This window comes from Microcebus murinus, chromosome 19 (assembly GCF_040939455.1).
Source record: "Microcebus murinus isolate Inina chromosome 19, M.murinus_Inina_mat1.0, whole genome shotgun sequence".
Taxonomy (NCBI): domain Eukaryota; kingdom Metazoa; phylum Chordata; class Mammalia; order Primates; family Cheirogaleidae; genus Microcebus; species Microcebus murinus.
The window spans coordinates 36,077,278-36,102,303 of record NC_134122.1 but is presented as its reverse complement, the minus strand read 5'-3'; the positions used below and the strand labels follow the sequence as shown (position 1 = coordinate 36,102,303).

General features: G+C 34.0%; 1 protein-coding gene across 1 annotated transcript in view; it reads left to right on the top strand.

Moving 5' to 3' along the window:
- Positions 1-25,026, top strand: part of LOC105870997 (S-adenosyl-L-methionine-dependent tRNA 4-demethylwyosine synthase TYW1) — a 176,878-nt gene that overhangs the window by 125,710 nt on the left and 26,142 nt on the right. Inside the window, exon 14 of the mRNA XM_012764072.3 lies at positions 22,537-22,647. Coding sequence (XP_012619526.2) covers positions 22,537-22,647 — 111 coding nt within the window. The remainder of the gene's footprint in view (positions 1-22,536; positions 22,648-25,026) is intronic.

The following is a 25,026-nucleotide window of genomic DNA, read 5'->3' as shown; positions in this document are numbered from 1 at the left end:
ATGAATGGGTAACAAAGAAGTCATCAGCTCCCTGTCACAGGGAGACCAATGCCATTTTTTCCTGTCACCTGGGAGATTTCCTCCAAATGGAATCATTCAAAGCCATTCATCTCATGGCTTCTGTTAAAATTTTTAGCTTAGCTATTGCCATTTTGGAGATTAGAATTGAACCCTTTTATGAGAATCATTGTGTTTGATTTATGAAAAGAAGAGTTTGAAGGAAAGGGAAATTAAAGAAAATGATCAGAAGCTAATTTCTTTGGCTCATTGAAACTAAAAAGATGGGAGCACTTTCTCAAATTGACATTTGAGAACCTTTATTAGTGCATTTGGGAAATGAAGATAGTAGAAACTGTTTATGGGCTCTGTTTGATTTATGGCACTGTGAAGATAACTTGCTCCTCCAACCTCAGCCCATAGGAAGATAGTATATGCGACAAAAACTCATTTGCTACCTTTATAGGAATAAAAAAAATTATGTTATTAGTTCCTTCATGGTCTGAGCTATTGGATTGAAATAAATACCATTTATATTCAGCCATTTGCACCCTTCCTTTCTTTCACCACCGAGTGGGGGGGAAAATGTCTTACATGTTAGAAATGTTAAAAATCATGTAAATAAATTTTGAGCAACTCTTGGAGTTTGTTAGCTTTAGCTTTGCCAATTTTAAAGTATTTCTGTAGAGATATTTTTCTAGTTCTGGAGCTTGTAAAAAATAATTAAAAGGAAGAGATATCTATATGTATTTGTCTGTATTACAAACTTGAAGGGGATATGCCAGGCATCTTGTCACAAGATGTAAGGAGACTCCAACCTGGTCCAGGGACTCAAGGAAGCCTTTACTTCATTTTTACTCACGTTTGTCTGTTGACTCCATAGATTTTCAAAGCTAACTATTTAAAGATTTATTTTACCATAAAGAACATTTCTTTTCGGTTCCTGGCTCATGATAGAAAGTTACTGTCTTTTAACTTTATATACTTTGAAAATATCTGGTGAACACTGGAGAATAGTGGAGAATTTCAAAGTATTCATATATTTATAACTATATATTTATATATTTACATCTCATTACAATTTGAGTATATTTCATCATTTTTCCCAGGATAAAGGCGATGATTGATTTGGACTTTTAGTTGGGTATAGGATTGAGGTTAGGAATTGAAGGAAAGAGAGACCACCTAATTTTCTAGAACTTCCTCCTCTCTAAGAGGGAAGTAGAGAAGTCCACAAAACTACTACCACCTGCCCATCTCTTCAGAAGTTTCCATTTAATGGCAATTTGAACACAGTGGTTTTGTTTTGTTTTTTAATCAAAAGTAAGAATTATATCCTACAAAATCCATGTGGTAGTACAAATCAAGTTTGAAGAATTCAGCACCTTAAAGAAAAATTTAGATCAAAGTTGGGAATTACAGCGAATCAATGAAAGCCCTTCTAAATATTATGTTCATTAGTCCTGTTAGGACTAAAGAAATCATATTGAATAGAGAATACTAGTAATGTTTTACAAATCTTTAATTAGTAATGGGCATGATTTAATTAATTTCTACTTTTTTTTTTTCTTCCTTGCCATTTAATTTTCAGATTCCCCTATAGTATGCACATAATAATTGTAAATTTGTTTTGTTCTGTGTTTGTGCATAGTAAATAAAGTATTTGCTTTTCTTCCCACCCCTTCCCTGTCTGACCCATGACTAAATTGTTGGCTTTCAGAAGAGTCCACTGGGTTTAAGAAACTTGGAGAATTTGATGCTTGAATTAAAAACCTGTGAATAAACTTTTTAAATCCAATTAATTCATCCTATTTCAAATTTACTCCCTAACATATAGAGTTAGATATCTGTAGCACCACCAATGGAAACTTTATACCAGACCTCACCAGAATTCAGCAGAGCTACTCTAATCCAGCTTGTTCTTTTCCTCCTAATAGATTCTAAACTTCATTTTAAGGCCTGGGTTTGTTTTGCCTTTTATTTCTTACTCAGGACTGTAATCCAAAACCTTCCACGGCTCTAGCTTTTGTTTTATGTCTGTTTTTCTCTTACTAATACCTAGGTCTTTTTTTTTTTTCTATTGTCTCCATTTGTAGTGATTCAAAATGCCTACACATTCTCATTTAAATCTTCACAGTTAAGGAAAATACATACAGGAGTACATCTAAATGCAGTAGTTGAATTGGTGATCTAACAAGCATTACCATATCTGGTGGCAGAATCTGAAAGTAATTGTTTCCCAGCAGGTTAGAAAACTGCAGACCAGACTGTGGCCCAAATCTGGCTTGACCTGTTTTGTAAATAAAGTTTTATTGGAACATAGCCATGCTTCTAGTTTACATGTTGTCTATGGTGCTTTCCTGCCACACTGGCAGAGTGGAGTAGTTGCTACAGAGACCATTTGGCCCTCAGTGCCTGAAATATTTACTGTCTGGCTCTTTACAAAACATTTGCTGGCCTCTGGATTAAACTCACTATTAGGATGGTTGGAAACTGCTCTACTGAGGCTTTGATCATGGATTGCCTATCTGCACCTGCATCCTAGTTTACCCTCCTGAACTCAGTACTGTTCCACCTTCCTTATCACCAGTTTACTCCTGAAAATCTCTCCTTCGGTACCTGGGAGGTGTGCACAGGTGGCATCGAGCAGATGCAATGGACCTGTTTTTAGGTCCCCTGAAGGTGGGTGCAGTGTGTGGTGGCCATGCGACCATCAACAACCCCAGGCAAGTGGCTCCCGGGCTCCATTTGTTCCATAGGCAGCCTTCCTGGTGTGCTGTTTCCCAGGGTGTAGAACACTGTGTGGGCTAGAGTGCTGGGAACCTGGCCACACCACTGGGCCCAGCACTTGTCACCATGCTGCAGCCCTCTGGGAGGACAGGAAGGATGTCAGTCGGGGGCTCCAGGGATGTGGAGGTACAGGGGTGTTGGGCGCCAGGGCAGGTTGTAAACTGGTGGGGACTGGTCTCTCAACACGATGCTGTGCTGCAGCTGCTTGGGGCTTGGGGCGAGAATGGGACCCAGTGTGAATTCCCTCTCTGGAACAGTGCCGCCGCGTGGCCCCCAGGCAGCTCCCTCTACTAGGCTCAGGGCCTGTGCTGCTCTTCTGTGGCTAGGAGTGCAGGCGTCTGTGGTGGGAGCGTAGACCCCTGGGGGTCTCTTGCTTACCTTTCCTCAGCAGTTGGGAGTCCCTTCTGGCTCTGATTGGATCTGTTAACAAAAACAGAAGTTGGATCGTGATTTTTTTAGTGTTATCTATAAGCTCATCAAACCCAAGGTCACATGGGTTCTCTTTTGTGTTTTTTGCTGGAAGTTTTTATTGTTTCACATTTTACCTTTTTAGTTCTATAATCGCTCTCGAGTTAATTTTTGTGAGTGATGTAAGGTCTCTCAGTTCATTTTTTTTTTAATGGACTCCCAATATTTTCTAGCACTGTTTGTTGAAAGGACTGTCTTTTCTCTTTTGAATTGCCTTTACTTTTTTTGTCAAAGATCAGTTTTTGTGGGTTCATTTTTTGGCTATTCTGTTGATCTGTGTGTTGTCTTTTATCAATATCATATAGTCTTAATTACTTTAGCTTTATAGTAAGTCTTGAAATTGAGTAGTATGAGTTCTCCAATGTTGTTCTTGTATAGTATTTCATTAGCTATTGTAGGTCTTTTATCTTCCTATGTATGCATTAGAATCAGTTTACAAATATCTACAAAATAGCTTTATGGGATTTTGATTGAGATTGTATTGAATCTATAAATCACATTGGGAAGAAGGGATCCATGGACATAGGAATCTTTCTCCATTTATTTAGCTGATCTTTGATTTCTTTAGTTTTATAGTTTTCCACGTATAGATTCTGTACATAATTTTGTTAGATTTATATGTAAAATTTTTTTGGGTGCTATTATAAATGCTTTTTTTCTGAAATTTTGATTGTTCATTCCTGGTATATAGGAAGGCAGTTGACTTTTGTATATTAACCTGGTATATTGCAACCTTTCTATATACTTCACTATTAATTCTAGGAGTTTATTTGTTCATTCTATGGGATTTCCTATGTAGGCAGTCACAAATAAAGACAGTTTTATTTCTTCTTTTCCAATCAGTATACTTTGTTTTCCTTTTCTTGTCTTACTACATTAGCTAGGTCTACCAGGATGATATTAAATGGGAGTGGTAAGAGGGAACAGCCTTGCCTTATTCCTAGTCTCAAAGGGAAAGTGTCCAGTTTTTCACTGTTAAGTTTGATATTAGCTGTACGTTTTCTGTAGATACTCTTATTATGTTGAGGAAAGTCCTCTTAATTCCTAATTTGCTGAGAATTTTATTATGAATGGATATTGGCTTCTGTCAAATGCTTTTCTTCATCAATTGATATGATCATGTGATTTTTCCATACTAGCTTGTTAATATGTGATCTTGAATGATTTTTGAATGTTGAACCAGCCTTGCATACCTGGAATAAATCCCAACTGGTCAGCAGATTTAATATTATTTTCATACATTGTTGGATTCAATTTGCTAATATTTGGTTGAGGGTTTTTGTATCTGTGTTCATGAGAGATACTAATCTCTAATTTTCCTTTTGTTTCTGGAAGAGATTTTCATGGATTGATAATATCATTAATTCTTAAATGTTTGATAGAATTCAGCAGTCTACCCATCTGGGCCTGGTGATTTCTATTGTGGAAGGTTATTAATTCTTGATTTATTTTCTTTAAGCTGTATGGGCCTATTCAGATTACTTGCTGCTGCTTGTGTGTTTTGGTAGTTTGTATTCAAGGAACCTGTCCATTTCGTGTTTATTATCAAATTCGTAGGAATACTGTTTGTAGTATTCCTTTATTTTTTATTATCCATGAGATCAACATTCATGATCCCTCTTTTCATTTTTCATGTTGGTAATTTACGTCTTCTCTCTTTTTTATTTTTCACAATTAGCCTGGCCAGAGGTTTGTTAATTTTATTGATTCCCCCCACTCCCCCAGAAGCAGATTTTGGTCTTGTTGTTTTTCTCTATTACTTTTCTGTTATCAGATTCACTGATTTATGTTCTAACTTTTATCATTCTTCTTCTGCTTACTTTAGCTTAAATTGCTCTTCCTTTTCTACTTTCCGAAAGTGGAGACTTCAGTTACAGATTTTTTTTCTCTTAGGAATATATCATGATCCTTTGTTGAAGTATTCTGTTATACCCAATTTAATTGCTGCATAGTCATTCATCAAGTGGGTTTGTCATGATTTTCTTAACCCATTCACTATTAAATATCACTGTGAAAATGTGTATACACCTTTGCATATATTTCTGATTATTTACTTAAAATAAATTCTTGAAAGGAAATGCCTGGGGCATCAGGCTATGGTTATAAAGGTTTATAACAGGTATTACTAAATTTGCCCTTACTAAAAGTTGTGTCATGTAGTCTTGTCATTTCTGTACATTCTTACCAAGTCTAGATACTAATAGCCATTATTGTCAGCTTTATAAACAATAACTTATACCTAAGTCTAATTTTTAATGTTAATTTTTAAATTTATGATACATAACATATATTATTAAAATATACAAATCTTAAGTGTATAACTTGATGAATTTTGATAGTCAATTCACCTCTATAACTAGCACCCCAAAAGCATTTTTCTTGTCCCTTTCCTGTCATCCTCCACTCCCAAAGGTAGCCACTCTTCTGATTATTCAGTGTACTCTCTTATTTTGTCTACTTTCTTTAGTAGCATTATGTCTATCAAATTGTTGTATATAGCAATAGGTAATTTTTTCCATTGCTCTATAGAATTCCATTGTAAAAATGTCACAAAAATGTTTAAATTAATTCAGCTGTTGAACATTGAGATTGTTTTCAATTTGTGTGTATTGTGAGCATTACAGCTCTGAATATATTTTTTATTAGTGATTATTGTTTTAGCGTGTATTTGTGAAATCAAAAATAATTTGTGATATTTTTGTTAATGATTTCTACTTTTTTTTGAAATGCCTGTTTTGGTTCTTTACCATTTTTCTTTTGAGATGTTTTTGATTTTTATTGACTTGCAAATGCTTTTGATTTATTAATGACTTAAGATCTGTATATATACATACATATGCATATATATATATACATGTGCTTATATATATATATGAATTATTTTAAGTACAGTGTGAGACAAATTTTTCTGCCCTCCCCCAATATAGATAATTGAACCACCATGATTTGTTGAATGTTTCATTCTTGACCTTAATGATTTGTAATAATGGATACCTGTCATAATCATGTTTCTACATATTTGTGGATCTGCTTCTGAGTTTCTACTGTGTTATATGGTTAATTTTTCTATCCTGTCACGTTACCACACTAAGTTAGTGCAGCTTTATAATGTATTGATGTCTAGCATGAAAGACATGCTATCTTCTTCAAAATTGTTTTTCTACAAAATTGCCTTTCCTATTCTTAGCCCTTTAACTGCATTTTTATATTTATTTTCAAATTCACTTTTCTGTTTTCACACACGCAATTCTGGGATATTGATTAGAATGCATTGAATTTGTAGGTTAATTGGGAAAGTTGCCATCTTTATGAAGTCATGTCTTCCACTTATCTCTTTATTTTAAAGTTACCTGTCTTATCGGTTTAATTTTCTTTCTGTAAAATTGGTGTTCTAATTATAGATTATGTTGGCTGTCTTTGTGAAATGTTAGGTTACCACACATCTTTTGGAATTCTGAATTGCAGGCTCAAAGTAGGTGTTATTTTTGCTCACCTGTGTACTCTAACAGACAACCAGGTCCTATTCCTGGTCATGAGGCTGTTTCATTGTAATTTTTAGTCAGTTTTATCTATTTAATTTTCATTTTTCATTTTGTCTAGGTTGCAGTGGGGATGGCTCAAAAGATGAATTTATAGCACTCTTTTACCATGTGTCCATTATATGCATTATTTAATAAATAATACAAATTAGAAAAAGAAGGCTTTTGGGTGAACGACTTAATTATTGACACTCTAGTGTTTGTATAGTAAGTACCATCTTCCCTTCTGTGCAGGCATATCTTACCGTCATTCCAGGTTCACTTTCTTATGCATCAGTCATGAAGCAGGCACCAAGCACATTTTGTCACTAATAAGCTTTCCATGGAGAAAACTTTATAGACTTACTTCAGGAAGTGAGTCACCTTCTAATGAGTCTGATTTTCTTTTTCTTTCTTTCTTTCTTTCTTTTTTTTTTTTTTTGGTGGAGCCATGCTTAGACACAGGGAGGTTAATTGATAGGTTAAAAACAATCTGAATGTTCTTAGACTATAATGTTTTTGCATTTGCACAATTAATTTCCTAGGAAGGGAGTCTTTACTATACTATTTGGGACTTGAACTCATGGATTGGGACAAGTAATATTTCTGGAGAAATAGACCTGCTATAGTGTTTGTTGATTTTAGGGATGTCTGGTTTTTGGCTGCCCCATATTCCTTTCAAATTTATCTTGTCTCAGTATTTGTGAGATATATTTTGGCTATCTTTTTTTTTTTTTTTTTTTTTTTTTTTGAGACAGAGTCTCGCTTTGTTGTCCAGGCTAGAGTGAGTGCCGTGGCGTCAGCCTAGCTCACAGCAACCTCAAACTCCTGGGCTCGAGCGATCCTTCTGCCTCAGCCTCCCAAGTAGCTGGGACTACAGGCATGCGCCACCATGCCCGGCTAATTTTTTTTATATACATATCAGTTGGCCAATTAATTTCTTTCTATTTATAGTAGAGACGGGGTCTCGCTCTTGCTCAGGCTGGTTTTGAACTCCTGACCTTGAGCAATCCGCCTGCCTCGGCCTCCCAGAGAGCTAGGATTACAGGCGTGAGCCACCGTGCCCGGCCTGGCTATCTTGAGGTATCTTTTTCACACCTTGTCTTCCACACACTTTGGGTCCAATTGTTTCTATTCATTTATGTCTGCTGCAGGAATGATGAGTAAACTTTGCCTGCAGGAACATTGCCAGAGATTTTACCTTTTTGTCAATATCCTCAGACATCCAAGTCGATATGTTGCTTTAAGTGATGGGAGTCTCTGCTGGCGTCCTGGTTTAGGCTGTAACAGAATCTCCTACTCATTGATTTTTATGACATTGTTCCTTTGACTTCTATTTACTATTCTGTAGATAGGGCACCTCTCTTGTTTATCTTGTGGTCATAGTCTTAGATTTTTCATATAGATCTAATCCCGAATGGGAGGTATATAGAGTAGCTCTTAAAATTTTATAGGTGGATTATTCTTCCTCTAGAAACTGTATCATTTACGTATTCTCTTTCAGTTATTTTGATTTGATCTTTAGTTCTTTACATTTTGTTTTCCTTATTAGTCATGCTACTTTGCGTATTCTCATTTTTTGTCTCTTTCCTTGCAATTCCCATGGACTGTCTTGTTCAAAATGTCAATAAATCAACCCCTTCTAATCTCTTCCAACCTCCAAAAGATGGAGAAATACTGTTCCATATTATTCATTTGATTTTTGGAAGTCAAAATACTACTCCCCATCCCCAGCCCCTTTTTGGCCTCTGCTGGGAATTTTACTTCTGCTGTTGCATGGGATTTCCTTGTAATCCCTCTTTATCACATCCTGCCGCCCATGCTTTTAGCTCTTTTATCTTCCTCTCTTGTACTTCTCACCTTTCTTGTGCTCATCTCTTTCTGTGGTTTCACTCTGCTCTTATTCCTTCACACAGCTAACATCTTCCTGCATACTAACCAACTAGCCAGGTGGATGTCAGCCTTTCCTTTTCTGTTTCCTATTTGAAGTAACTTGTAGAGGCAAATGATTCTTCAAACTCTGGCCACACTGTCCTACGTTCCAGTTGATGTGCCTGGTATTTTTAGGCCTTCCTAAATGAACCCAAGGCAAATCTTTTTTTACCAAAGGAGCAGGAGAATTTCTGGTCCTTGAGCAGGAGAATTTTGTTTAAGGTGTCTGCTGCAGTGGGTACCTGAGATCAGACATAGCAAGAGACTGTTAAACTAACTGATGCAATCTCATCTCAAGAGTTAATATTATTAAAGTGCATGGATGTGTTTTCTGATTCCATAACTTTTGTTATATTTCATTCTAAGCCTTCTTTTCTGTGCATATATATTTATGCTATTAATGGCATGCTGCATGCACAGTTTTGTTTTTAGCTTTTAAAAAATTCACCATTATAACATAAAAATTACCCTTTATCATTAAACCTTCTTCTAAAACAGTTATTCTCAATGGGAACAAGGGGCCCAAAAAAAAAAAAAAACAAAAAAAAAAAAACAGGTTTCCTTCTCCCTTTCCTTCCCTTTTCAGAGAATCATATCTACATATAGCTCTGTTGTTTCTATTATGTTCCTCAGATATGTTGGGTTTCATAACAACTGTTCTGAACTGTCACCTTTAGTGTTAATTAAATGGCTGTATCATAAATCATCTAGTCATTCCTTGGGATTGAACATTTTGAGAGTTTATAATATCTCATCATTATGAATAAATTCTTATTCATGCCTTCGTTCATAATTTTTATCATTTTCATAGCCTAAATTTTTAGAGATGCAATTACCAGGTCAACAGATTTGAATATTTTTCAGATTCCTTAATCATGTTGCCATGTTACTTTGCTAAATGTTTGGACCAAATTATACTCCCACCATCAGTGAATGAGTATGCCTGTCTTGCTAAACTCCAGGCAGCATTGAATATTGCTATTTTAAAAAATCTTTGCCAATTTGATAAGCCAAAATGGTACCTCATTACTGCTTCAATTTGCATTTCTTTGATTACTAGTAAGTCAGTACCATATTTTAGGAGACCGTTTTATCTTGTTTTGACACAACCTCAACTAGAGGTTGCCTTGAATCGCAACTGTCAAGATAAATCATTGAAATTAAGAGCTATAGTCCTGGAATATACTAACCTCATCCACAGTATGTAGCACTGAGAGATGCCTAATTAGAAGCAACAGAATTCACTCATAACTATATATTTTAAACTTCTTATTATGGATTTTTATAATACCCAGGAAAAGAGAGAATAATATAACAAATTCCTGTACCCATCATCTTAGCATTGACAACTGTGAGCATTCCTTGGTTCTTGTTTTATGTATCTCTCTACTCTTGGGGTAGAAGAGGCATTGGAATGTATTAAATCCAATAACAGATATAATATCATTTTATCCATAAGTACGTCTGTATATAACATAGAAAGACTTTTTAAAATTTGAATGCTTCCTTCCAGCACTTTATATATATATTTTCTATTTTTATTAATAATAGGCTTTATTATTGGAGTATATTACACACGCAGAAAAGTGCATAGATTTTACATTAACAGCTGGGTGAATTGTTACAAAATTAATACATCCAGTAACCAGTTGAAGAAATAGACTATTAATAACATCCTCAAAGTCTCCTCCTGATCATTCCTCTTTTCTCTAAAAATAATCACTATTTGACTATTAGCACCTGTTTCTGAACTTTATGGAATAATAATTTAATTCTTTTGTGAAAAATGTATTTTTTCCTTTATGTATGTTTGTGAAATATATCCATGATGTTGGATACAGCTGTAATTCATTCATTTTCATTGCTATATGTCAAAATATGAATATGCTATAATTTATCCATTCTACTGTTGAAGAATATTCACAATATTTCCAGTTTGGGCTATTATGAATAATTCTAATAATATTCCTGTACCTGTTTTTTTGTGCACATATGTGCTCATTTATGTTCACTATCTATCTAGGAGTGGAATTGCTGGGTTATTTGGTGTGCAGCATTCACTTAGTGCCACACAATTTTTAAAGTTGTATGTGAATTTATACTCCTAACAGCCATGTGTGTATGTTCCAGTTAATTTGGACCCTTGCTGCCACCTGGTTTTGTTAGTCTTTGTGGTGGTTGGGAAGTAATATTTTTTTATGGATTTAATTTGCATTTCTGTTGATTGGTCATTTGGATACCCCCTTATGAGGGGAGGTATACTTTGCTAATTGCTTCAAAGTTAAGGTTCTATATCATCAAATTGATTGTAGTTGTTCATCTGTAAAAACCATTCCTACTCAAAGCAGTCTAAGCACATTCAAGACTTTTGTCCATTTTTCTTTAGCATTGTCTTTTTCTGTTGATTTTGTAGGATTTCTTTATATGTTCTAAATAGGAGTAAATGTTTCTTTACAGTCTATGCCTTGTCTTTCTGTTGTTGCATGTCTTTTGATAAAAAGAAGTAGCAAATTTTAACGTAGTCCAGTTTATCAGTTATCTTTTCTGTTGAGTACATTTTTATCCTTTTTAAGAAAGTCATGAAGAGATTCTATTGTGTAATTTCCTAGACGTTTTATTATTTTTCCTTTCACATTTTTAAGTCTGTAATCCACTAATAATAAAAAAAAGTCATTGAAGTGAGGATTTTTTTCCCTGTATGGGTATTCATTTGATCCACAACTGTTTATTTTTCAAAAAAAAAAAAAAAAATCCTCCTACTCCCTGTTCTACAGTGCGAATTTTGTTATAAATTAAGTACTCATACATGTTTGGTTCTGTTTTTAGGCTATTTTGTTACACTGCTGTACTTAAGCCAATACCTAATTATTGTAGCTTTATTAAGTCTTGATATCCAGCTGGGCACAGTGGTTCTCACCTGTAATCCTAGCACTTTGGGAGGCTGAGATAGGAGGATTGCTTGAGGTCAGGACTTTAAGACCAGCATGAGTAAGAGCAAGACCCCATCTCTATAAAAAATAGAAAAATTAGGTGAGCATGGTGGTACACGCCTGTAGTCCAAGCTACTTGGGAGGCTGAGGCAGGAGGGTTGCCTGAGCCCAGGAGTTTGAGATTGCTATGAGCTAGGCTGACACCACGGCACTCTAGCCCAGGCAACAGAACAAGTCTCTTGTCTCCAAAAAACAAAAAAAAATTTAAAAAAAGTCTTGAAACCTCGATAGTCTTAAGTCCTTCAGCTTTGTTCCTTTTTAAGAGTAATTTGTCTATGTTAAGCCCTTAATATTTCCATATAGATTTTAACATCATCTTGTTAATTAAAAAGAAATCTAACATTTAGATTGAGATTGTACTGACTCTGTATCCAATATAAGGAGAGATTACGTCTTTATATTAGGAATAGACAAATATTTTAGTCTTTGCATGCTAAGAGGCAAATGGAAGGATATGATATAGATACCGTTATCACGAGAGAAAACACATTTTTACAAACTTGCATTTACAGAATTTAAAATATAATAAAAATGATTGAGTACAATTTTTTATTATACAGGTCTACTAAAGAGATGAATGTATTGTAATATCTTGGGGGGTTGTAATATTTTGCTTAATTGGGCTTTATAATTACTGTTCTATGTTACCAAATCAATTATAATCGTTCATTCTTAAAAACAATTTTTAGCTGAAGGACATACAAGAACAGGCAGAGGGCTGGATTTAGCCTGTGGGCCGTAATTTACTGACCCCTGCATTATAATACTAACAAAAATCTATAACTATTTCATATTCTTCTGTTTGCTTAGCTATTCTTTAATTTCTTAAAGTGATAATTTATAGTTTTCTCTATAGAGGTCATGCATATGTTTTGTTAGATTTATTCCCAGATATGTAATAATACTGGATGGCATTGGTAAATGATATCCTTAAAATTTCATTTTGTACTTACTACAGATAGAAATAAAATTGATTTTTGTGTATTCACCTTGTATCTAGAGACTTTTAAAAAATGACAGTAATATTTTATGTATAGAATTTTTTTGGAATCATGTTATGTCTTTTGTTTTTTATGTTATAGCACTGCCTTTGATCTCCAATACCATGTAGAATAAAACTTGTGAGAACTGACATTCTCATGTTTTCTCAAGATTGGGGGAAAGTTTTCAATATTCTACCACAAGTATGAATTTTGCTGTTGATTTTTCATAAATAGTCTTCATCAGACTGAGGCCTCCTCTCCTTTTATTCCTGGCTTTTTGTAACTTTTTATTATGAATGGCTTTTGAGTTTTTCCTGCATCTATTGAGATTATGATATTTTTCCTTTATTCTGCTAATATGATGAATTACATTGATTTTCAACTACCAAACCACATTCTGTTCCTGAAATAAACCCAACATGGTCATTATATTTTATTTATTTTATATATCATTGAGGTTCTTTTGTATATTATTATTTTGAAAATGTTTCCATTTCTGTTTATGAGAAATGCTGAACTATAATTTTCTTTCTTTTAATGACTGTAAAGTTTTGGTGTTAGTATTATGCTGATCTCATAAAATAAGTAGGGGGATGGTCCCTCTTTTCCTGTTCTCTGGAAGAATTTAATATTGTAGATTAAACTCCATTAATGTTTATAGGGCCATTTAGATTTTCTGTTCTTTTATCAGTTTTATTAAGTTGTATTTTCATAAGACTTTATTAATTTCATTCCAGTTTTCAAAATAGCTGTATATAATTGCTCATCATTTTCTTATGTCATCTCTGTACTTTCTATAGGATCTGTAGTGTTTTTCCCTTCTCATTCCTAATAATATTTTTAGTCATGCTTTTATTTTTTATCAGTCTTTCTAGTAATTTGTCAATTTTATTAAATTTTTCTACACATAACTTCTGGAATTATTGCTCATCTTTATTTTATGGTTATTTCTTGTATTAATTTCTGCTTTTCTATTTCTTTTTTTCCTGTATTACTGTTCACTTTCTAACATCTTATGGTACATATTAAATTATAGTTGTTCAGTCTTTATTTACATTTTAAATTGAGATATAATTTATGTAACATAAAATTTACCTTTTAAAGTATATAATTCAGTGACTTTTAGTTTATTTACAAAACTACAACCATGCAGATTATCTAATTTCAGAATATTTTAGTAGTGTCCAGCTTCTTACAGTTAGCATGTTATTTTCAAAGTTCATCTGTGTTATAGCATGAGCGAGAACTTCATCTTTTATTTTTGCTGTATAACATTCCATTGTTTGGATATACCACATTTTGTTTATCTCTTCTTCAGCTGATGGGTGTTTGTATTGTTTACAACTTTGTGCTATTATTAGTAATACTGCTGTGAATATTCATGTGCAAGTTTTACTGTGAATATGTTTTAACTTCTCTTGGGTATATACCTAGGAGTGGAATTGCTGGGTCGTATAGTAATTTTATATTTAACCTTTTGAGGAACTGCCAAACTGAAGCACAAAAGTTTTTAATTTGGATAAAGTCCAGTTTATCTATTTTTTTCTTCTGTTACTTGTGCTGTTGATGTCATATCTAAGTGCCTAATCCAAGGTCACAAAGGTTTACCTTGTGCTTTCTTTCAAGAGTTTTTGTTGTTTTTAGCTCTTACATACAAATCTGTGCTCAATTTGGAATTAATTTTTTTGTACAATGTGAGATAGGAGTCCCAGTTCATTCATTTGCATTTGGATAGCTAGTTGTCTCAGTACCATGTATTGAAGAGACTGTTCTTTCCCCACTGAATTGTGTTGACACCTTTGTCGAAATAACTTGACCATAAATATATAGGTTAAGTTATATTCAGTTTAATAGTTTTTGCTGTGTTTATTTCCAAAAGCATTAATCTAGTGGTACGTAACATCTGGTTGTTAAGATTGATTAGTTCATTTTTTATGTAATGATCATGTTATCTGCAAAGACAGTTTTCTTTCTTCCAAATCCATTTTCTTTTTATTTTATTTTCTTGTTTTATTGCATTAAGTAGGACTTCCAGTATGATTTTGATAAACAGCGATGAGAGAGGGCATCCTTTGCCTTGTTCCTGATCTTTGCAAGAAAGCCTCAAGGTTGTTACCATTAAGTATGATATTAGCTATGGGGGTTTTTTTTGTAGATATTCTTATTAAGTTGAGAAAGTTCTCCTCTCTTCCTAGTTTGCTGAGAGTTTTTATTATGAATGGTTGTTGAATGTTGTTAAAAGCCTTTTCTGCATCTCTCAATATGATCATGTGATTTTTCTTCTTTATCTTGTTGATGTGATAGGTTACATTAATTGATTTTCAAATGTTGAGTCAGTCTTACATACCTGGGACAAATCACAATTGGTTGTGGTGTATAATTCTTTTTATAAATTGTTGGGTTAGATGTTAATATTTTGTTGAAGATTTTTTACATGTATGTTCATTAGAGATGCTGGCCTAGTAGAATGAACTTAGAGGTATTCCCTCTTATTCTGTCTTTTGGAAGACATTGTAAAGAATAGGTATAATTTCTTCCTTAAATGATTGGTAGAATTCACCAGTGAACCCATCTTGGCTTAGTGTTTTCTGTTTTAGAAGGTCATTAATTACTGATTCAATTTCCTTAATAGATATAGGCCAATTCACATTGTCTGTTTCTTGTGTGAGTTTTGGTAAATTGTATCTCTTAAGGAATCAGTCCATTTCATCTATAAGGAATTGGTTCATTTCATCTAGGATATCAGAGTTTGGGTATAGATTTGTTCATAATATTCCTTTATTATCCTTTTAAGTCTATGGGATCTGTAGTGATGTCCCCTCTTTTATTTATCATATTAGTAATTTGTATCCTCTCTCTTTTTTTCCTAGTAAGCCTAACTAGAGGCTTATTGATTTTATTGATTTCTTCAAAGAACCAGCTTTTGGTTTTATTGATTTTTCTCTATTGATTTCTTATTTTCAAAATCATTGATTTCTGCTCTTTTATTTGTTTTTATTTTTCTTACTTCGTATTTAATTTGCTTTTCTTGTTTTATTATTGATTTTAGATCTTTCCTTTTTTCTAATATATGTTTTCAATGCTATATAAATTTCCCTGTATGTGCTGCTTTCACTGCATCCCACAAATTTTGGTAAGTTATAGTTCATCTTCACTTAGTTTAAAATATAAGAGCAGGCAGAGGAAATAAAGGATTACCTTCAAAAGAACAACAATAGGCCAGTAGTTGATTTCATGAAAGAAATGAAGGCACAAACCGTGGAACTCCAAAGAACTGAAATCTGCCATGGGCTGCCAATCTAGAATTCTGTTCACAATGAAAATATTCTTCAAGAGTGAAGGAGAAAAAAAAAATAAGCTTTGAAGAAGACAAAATGTTTATTTTAGGAATGAAAATAGGCTAAAAATTAATAAGTTAAACACATACTAAGAAGTTAAGAAAAGATTAGCCAATTAACACAGAGTTAATACTTGGGAGGAAACAACAAAAGTTAATGAAATATAAAGCATCCATAAAATAGAGAGGATTATAAAACCCAAATGTTGGTTCTTTGAAAAGTCTTATAAAATTGATAATTCCCTGGCAAATTCATTCAATAAAATGAGAGAAGATACAAATAAGCAATTTTTAGAAATAAAAAGCGAACATCACTATAGATCCTACAGACATTAAAAAATAGGGCATTTTGAATGACTTTATACCAGTTATAATAGTTTGGAAATTTAGATGAGATGTACAAATTCTTAGAAAATGAAGCTTAAGAAAGTTAACACTACAATTATCTATGTGGGTTTATAATTATTTAAAAAATTGATTTTGTAATTTAAAAACTTGCCCAAAGAAAATTCCAGGCCCAAATGGTTTCACTGTTGAATTATACCAATTATTCTTGGAAGAACTAACACTAACCTTACACAACATAATAGCACTCTCCAAATCATTTTATTAGTTCAGGATAATCTTTATACTAAATTCTAACAAGAATAAGAAAAAAGTGATTTTTATTCATAACCATAGAAGCAAATATCCCAAAGAAAATATCAGCAAACTGGATACAGCAGTATATAAAACCATGACAAATTGGCTTTATTCTAAGAATGCAAGTTTTGTTTCATATTCAAACATAATTTATTACATAATGAAAAAGATGATAGAATAAACTGAATATATACAAAAAAATTTGATAGAATCCAATACTATATATGGCTAAAACCTTGTTGTAAACTAGGAATAGAAGGAAATTCCCTAATCTGATAAAGATATCTACCAAAAATGTCATACTTCCTGAAAAAAATGTTTAGAACTTTAGTGTCCAGAATAAGACAAGGATACCTGCTGGCTATATCACCACTTCTATTTAAAATGGAGTCTGAAGTCCTAGCTAGTGCTAAAAGTAAGAAATGGGGGTGGGGTGGGGGAGGTGGGTTATGACTGGAAAGAAAGATGTCATTCTGAATCAGTATATATGTACATGGAAAATTCCCCCCCAAAATGTGTAATTAAATTATTAGAATTAATATGAAAATTTTATAAGACCACTGGATACATGGTTTACAAAAATCAGTTATATTTTTATATACCAGCAATAAAAATATCAGTTAAACATTAAAGGAGGAAAAATATAAAAGATACAACCATAACAAAGCATTAATATATATTATCCAGGAATAAATCTATGAAAAGAAGTTTGAGACCTCTATACAGAAAACTGTAAAATGTTATTGAAGGAAATTTTAAAGGACTTACGTAAAGGACATTATTTTGGCAGATTTGGGATTATAAAAATATCATTTCTCCATCAACTGATTATATTCAGTTATGGTAGCCACTAGCTATATGTGGCTGTTAAGTACTTGAAATGTGGCAACTCTGAATTGAGCCATGTTAAAAGTATGAAATGTACACTGGAATTCAAAGATTTAGTACAGGAAAAAGAATGCCCCAGTAATTTTTTTTTTTTTTTTTTTTTTGAGACAGAGTCTCGCTTTGTTGCCCAGGCTAGAGTGAGTGCCGTGGCATCAGCCTAGCTCATAGCAACCTCAAACTCCTGGGCTCAAGCAATCCTACTGCCTCAGCCTCCCGAGTAGCTGGGACTACAGGCATGCACCACCATGCCCAGCTAATTTTTTCTCTATATATAGATTAGTTGGCCAATTAATTTCTTTCTAATTTTATAGTAGAAACGGGGTCTTGCTCTTGCTCAGGCTGGTTTCAAACTCCTGACCTCAAGCAATCCGCCTGCCTCGGCCTCCCAGAGTGCTAGGATTACAGGCGTAAGCCACCGCGCCCAGCCGACAGTAATTTTTAAATACTGATTAATTCTTTGGGTGATAATAGTTTGGATATATATGTATAATTAAAATATATTTTAAAAATTCATTTCATCTGTTAACTTTTTACTTTTTCAATGTGACAATTAGAAAATTTTAAATTACATGTGTGGCTCTCATTTGTGACTCACATTATATTTTTATTGGACAATACCCTATTATAGATTCAATGTCAGATCAATAAAAATCATAAAGGATTGTATGTTTGTTGAAGTCCATAAGCCGATTTTAATGTATATGTATGTACAAAGGACTAAGAATAGCCAAGAAACTCTTGCAGAAGGACATTATAAAAGGGCTTGCTCTACTATAGGATTTTTAGCAGTATTGACATTTTAGGCTGGACAACAATTCTTTGTAGGGAAAAGTTGAGGGAGACTGTCCTGTGTATTGTACAATATTCAGCAGCAGCCCTGGCTTGTACCCACTAGATGTCAGTAGCACCTGGCCCATTTGTGAAAATCAAAACATTTTTTCAAGATGTTGCCAAATGTCCCCTGCTGTGGTACAAAATTGACCAGGTTGAGAACCACTATCTCTACTAGACATCAGTTCTTATTATAAAGCAATAGTAGTTAAAACTGTGTGGTATTAGGGTAAGGAGAAACAATTTGATCGATGAAACAGAATGGGAAAACAAAAACCAGAAATAGATCCTCACATGCATAGACACTGATTTTATCCTATTTATTGCAATGGAATATCCATATGGAAAATAAATTTAACCTCTTAACACCATACACAAAACCACCTTTGGTAGATTTTAGGCACAAAGATGAATGACAAAACAATAAAGCTTCTGGAAAAGAATATAAGAGGTTATCTTCATACTCTTGATATATGGATAGATTCTTTAAAAAGACACCAGAAGCACTAATAAACAAAAGAATGATAAAGTGGAATGTACTAAAATTAGGAATGTTTGTTGTTCAGAAGACATTATGAAAAAGAAAGCCATAAAGTGGATAAAAATATTTCTAATACATTTATAACAGAGCTCTTCTATCCAGCAGAGATAACACTAGCAACACCAAGTGTTGTTAAAGATGAGAAATAACCCTGTTACTAGAATTCTTGGGCTCCAGTGATCCTCCCACCTTAGCCTTCTAAGTAGCTGTGAGTACAGGCACTTACCATCACACCCAGCTAATTTCTTAATTTTTTGTAAAGATGGGGGCCTCACTATGTTTTCCAGCCTGGTCTTGAACTCCTGGCATCAAGTGATCCTCCTGCCTTGGCCTCAAGAAGTGTTTGGATTATAGATGTTAGCCACTGCACCCAACCAGCAATGTTATTTTTAAAGAGACCCAAAGTGTGTGTGTGTGTAGAACCCCAAACATCCCTCAGTAACAGTATATTTATACAATGCAAAATGTTCATAAAGCTGTATCTGTAGCTACGTATAAGTACCATGCGCTAACCAATTGCACCACTGGAACTCATATAGCTACATAGAACGGCATGAATGAATCTCACAAATATCAAATTCACTGAAAGAAGCCAGATAAAAAACAACATATGTCACAATAGCATTTTATATAATTTCCTTAAATAGACAAACTAAAATCTGGTTTTATAAGCGATAACAGCATTGTTTTATACTAGCTAAAATCTGGAAATAATCCAAATGCCTGCCAACAGGGAATGGCTGAATAACTTGTTATATATCCATGCAATGAAATACAACAAAGAAACAGAACAAACAAAGATAACAAAGAAAAGGAACAAACCTCAACATGCAGGCAACATGGATGAATTTTATAAACACAGTGTTAAGTGATAAAAGCCAGACAAAAGAATATATGATTCCACTTACATAAGTTTCAAACACAGGCAAAAACTGAACTATAATGTTAAAGTCAGGACATTAGATACCCTTAGGGTGAAGAGAGTAGATAGTGATTGAGAGGAACAGGAGGGCATATGGGCGATGGGCATTTTATGGTGATCCCTTGAGCTATGCATTTAAGTTTTGTGTACATTTCTCTTTGTGTGTTTTTATCTCACAATTTTAAAAGGCTTAGTGAAGTGACAGAACCTGCTTTGGATTCCTGCTGCTTGGGTTCACATCCCAGCTTTCCTGCTTTCCAGCTGTGTAACTTTGGGCAATTTACTTAACAGCCATGGGCCTCAACTTCATATCTCTAAAGTGAAGATAATAATCCAATCTATTTTGTAAGTTTTGGTCTGAAGATTAGAGTAATATTGGAATCTTTGCCAAGATACAAAGCACTTTATAACAACAGCTGGCACATAGTAAATGCTGACTAATTGCTAACTCCAGCTATTGTTTTTATTATTGGTATCATTGCCAATTTACTTGTTCAGAGGCATTGTAAACTCCTATTGGAATTATGTTGTTTTTATAAATCCATTATGGCTATCCATATAGATGAGTTTTTATTTAGGTCTCTTATAAAAGTGTATTCAACTGTCCTACATGTTATTTCATGAATTACATACTAGATATTTTATAGTTATATTTTATCATTGTAAGTAGAATATTCTTTGCCTTGAATTTTGTAATTGGTCATTGCTGGCATATAATAGCTGACACAGGGTATGACATGCTACTACTGGGCTTAGTTCTAAGTGCTACATGGATTAACACTTTTCATCCTATGTACAACCCCCATTTTATGTAAGTAGGAAGTGAAAACAGAGAGGTAAAGATTCCTACTACATGGTGTGGGATTCAATCTGGCCCTAGAGTCCACATTTAACTCACTACTCTATGCTAGAAAAACTGTTGATTTGTATATTTTTATTCGGTAGCTGGCCACTTTTCCCTGATCTAATTTTTTAGCTGATTCTCTTAGGTTTCCAAGAAGCTAGTTATGTTCTTTACAATTAATTATTTTTTGTATATTCTCCACTAATTCTTGTCCTGGCCTTATTGCTTTGATTGTAATTTGCAGGAAGGTGCTTTAAAAAGAGTGGATGTTCTTTTAGTGTGACTAAATGGGAAGGCCTCTATTTTTTTAAAACTAAGAATGACATTTACTCTTAATTGGAGAGTGGTGCTTTTTTTTTTTACATTTACATTAAAGATGTATTTTTAATTTTTGAATTTGTCATTTTGAATTTGGTTTTTGATTTGCTTATTTTATTTTAAAATGGAGGATGGGTTTTAAACTATATCAAATGCTTTTGGGTATCTATGAATATGATTGCATGATTTTTCTGTGTTAAACTATTAGTATGGTGAATTCTATTACTATGTAGTAATAATTGAATCATCTTTGCATTCCTAAAATTTTTAGCTACTGAATTTTAGTGCTGAATTTTATTTGCTAAAATTTCTTTAAGATTTTTGCATATATATACACAAGTGAGATTGATCTGCAGTTTTCTACTATTTTTGTTAGGGTTTGGCACTGGAAGAATTCTAACTATGTCAAGGGAATCTGGAAGATTTCTGTATTACATTATGTACTGCTTTTTTAAAAGGAACTTTTGAGTATATATGAGTAAATATGCTTGGAAAATACCAATTTCTGGTATGGTGGTCTAACACTCTTCGTTAAAGATCTCTTAGTTTTCTTCATTAAAGATCTGAAATGTTCCTTCTTTTTTATTAGTGATGGAAGTTTTCACACATAGGAAAAAGAGATGGATTTCATTTTATACATCTCTCACTTTACTGTTTTTCTCTTGAGTATTTTGTTCCTTGCTACTTAAAATCTGGCTTGAGGTTTAGAAGTATCCGTATTATTACCTGGGCACTTGCTACAGATGCATGTGATTATGTGTACATAACCACATACAGCCCATCACCTTTGCCATATTCTGTTACTTAAAGGCAAGTCACAGGTCCTGCCCCTACTCAACAGGAAGGCCTTACCTCAGATTTTAAGGTATCATTAGTAATGTTGCTCTGAGATGTTATAATGTCTTTGAATTTTTAATCACCTATATTGGTCCTAGAATGGAACTACAAAGTCAAACCCTATAAGCTTTTTAAAGGCTTTAATGCCTTACTGCTTAATTGCTTTTCAAAAAGCCAGTAGCTTTTCTGGTTATATGGTAAACAATTAGCAACATTGACAGTCCATACCTGTGCCTTTTCTGCCCACAAGAAATGCCAAGAGATCATTAAGTAATGAGAAAGCTGAAAAGAGGACAAAGGTAATTAACAATTCTTGTCATTAACAATTTGAGTGATTATTACTTGAAAGCCTAAAGATTATTTGAATTAATTTTCCATAGCCTTAAACTATTCAATCAATTTACCATTCCTTACTAAATCTCATTCAATGTGTCTGTGTCAAGAAACCTTTAGATACTATGAGGGAGAGAAAAGAAATCCGTCAAACTATCTCAGGTGCCCTCCACAAGGCACATGAGAATCTTATTGCATTGTTTAGATTTTTTTCATCTTTCCCCAAAATACAGCTTCAGTTTACAAAAATTTATGCTGGGTGTCACAGGACCCGGGTTCTCCATGTGGTGAAAAATTTGACAGTCTCCTAGGTTAATGTGCCTTCCACCAAGATAACAACAAAGTTGGCTTTTTGTTTGTTTTAGCAACAACGTACTGTCTACAGACTGACGCTCGTGAAAGCGTGGAATGTAGATGAGCTCCAGGCCTACGCTCAGCTCGTGTCCCTGGGAAATCCTGACTTCATTGAGGTGAAGGTAAGCCCTGCCAGCTTTGTTGGCCGTGGTAGAATCAAAATCTTTTAAACTCTAAAGGAGGTCCCAGGAGTTTTATTTAATTTTTCGTCTAGCAACATTCATCAAGACACTGTCTAGGCACGAGGGTAATAGCAGTAAAGAAAACTAAGCTCTTGATCTTGTAGAGCTAATATTTTAGTGGGCAGTGGACAATCAATACAGAACGAGTAATTAAAAACTATGTAGTGACATTAATGTTTTGAGAAATGAAATAGTGTTGTAGTGATTAACTGGTTGGCTTTTAAATAAACCTTTATTATGGAAAATTTCAAATATAGACAAAAGCAGAGAGACTGGTCTGACTCGTGACCAGTCTTGTTTCAACCATACCCTGTTCATTTTCTCAGCTCTTAACCCAGATTATTTACAAGCAAGTTCCCAAGTTATATCTTTTACCCGTAACTGTTTCTGCATATCTCTAAACGGTAAGTACTTTTTTTCAACACTTATTCAGAGTACCAAGCTCACACCTAAAAATTTTAGCTAAAAAATTTCAATTGGAACATAGATGTTTCAAATTTTACTGATTATTTATTTTTATTTAAACAGTATTTTAAAATCAGGATCCACATAAGGTCTATACATTATAATTGAATTATTTCTTTCTTAAATTTCTTTTAATCTGTCCTCTTCCATGTTTTCCCCTTGTAATTTATTTTGTCATGGAAGATGAATAATTTATTCTAGCTGATTTTATATAAATAGAAAAATTTATTTGTATTTTATTGATGTTCCTTTTCCTTTATATTTCTTGGGGATTGAGGCCTGTAGTTATATCAAAAGAAGATTGATTAGATTCAGGACTATGTGTGTGCGTGGGTGTGTTCATTTGTATTCTAGAATGTTTCATTGATGGAGTCGCTTACCTCCATCAGGAGGCATGTAACGTCTGCTTGTCTCTTGCACATTTCTGCCAGTGTCGCTTTGGGATGGATTCCTTTAAGCGGATTGCTGGGCCAAAGGGTAAATGCATAGATTGTTTTGCTAGATATTGTGGTTGACTGTTTTAGGAAGGCTATTCTGAGCAGATGAATTTTAATTTTTTAATTAATAGCTAAATAATAAGAAGCAACCCAGCATTCAAAGGCAGAGGTAGAAGCATTCTGGGCATGGCACAGGTAGTGCACAAAGATCACAAAAGTGATCGTAGGGCAGTAGCTGAGGTTGGCGGTGGTACAAGATGAATCAGACAGGTGGGCTAGGGGCAGGTTTTATTAGGTCTTTCGAGCAAAGATAAGGGAATTTAAACTAAGTTTAATGGTAAGCTTTTTATATACTAGGTGCACCTAGTTTTAAGCTGGGGAGGAAGTGATCTGATTTATGATTTTAAAAGATCACCCTGTTGCTCTGTTGTGACTTGAGTATAGATATAGAGGGCAGTAGTAGAAATAGGTAGACCACTTACAAAGTCATTGCTTAATCCAAGCATGTGATATGATGGTTTCAGGACGGTCAGTGGTAACATAGCTGGAGAGTGGTGAGTGCTTTTAGGATACGTTTTGGAAGTAGAACCAATAAAGGCTGTTGCTAGATTAATGTGTGGGGGCTTTGGCTTAAGCAGTTGTGTGGAGGGTAAAATAGTTTACTGAGAAAACAAGTGGTGGTGGAGGGCAAGTTTGGAGTGAAATTTTGAGTTCCCTGTTGGCCATATTAAATTTGAGGTATCTTTTAAATATCCAAGTATGGGTTCAAATAGGCCATAGGTTATACGAACCTGAAGTTTTGGGGATAAGACAGGGCTGGAAATAATGCTTTGGAAGTCTTGGCATAAGATAGGTAAAGCTATAGAGTGTTAAGAGGCAAATGACTTTTTTGGGCAAGTACAAGTCCACAAAATGAGAGAAAGTAACGGGAAAATGTACCCAGGCTTGGAGAGTCAACTCTACTCTTTTCAATTTATGTTTTTGAAACTGAATGCTCTCTATGTCATGTCAGAGATTTCAGAGTTTCACAGCTGCCTTATAATGAGTTCAGCTTTCTGTATTACTGTACTCCAGAGGGGTGGGGAGATGGGAACAGAAGAAATACTGTCTCTGGTCAGGTCAAAGATACTCTTTTCTTTTGAAATTGCTCTTAATTTCAAAAGGCTGCTCTTGGCAAGAACTCTAACGATGCAGAGATACAAACAACATCTGAAAAATATATGTGTCAGCTTAAGAAAACCTTGCCAACATCAGAGATTAGTGGCATTTTAATTTATGATTTAGCTATTAAAGAAAGCTGCCTCAGATTATGTTGCAGTAAAAACTCTATTATTGTAAAGCAACTTGGCTGAATCATACCTTTTCATTTCCTTCCTTCTTCCCTTCCTTCTTCTTGCAGTCATGTTTTCTATAAAGA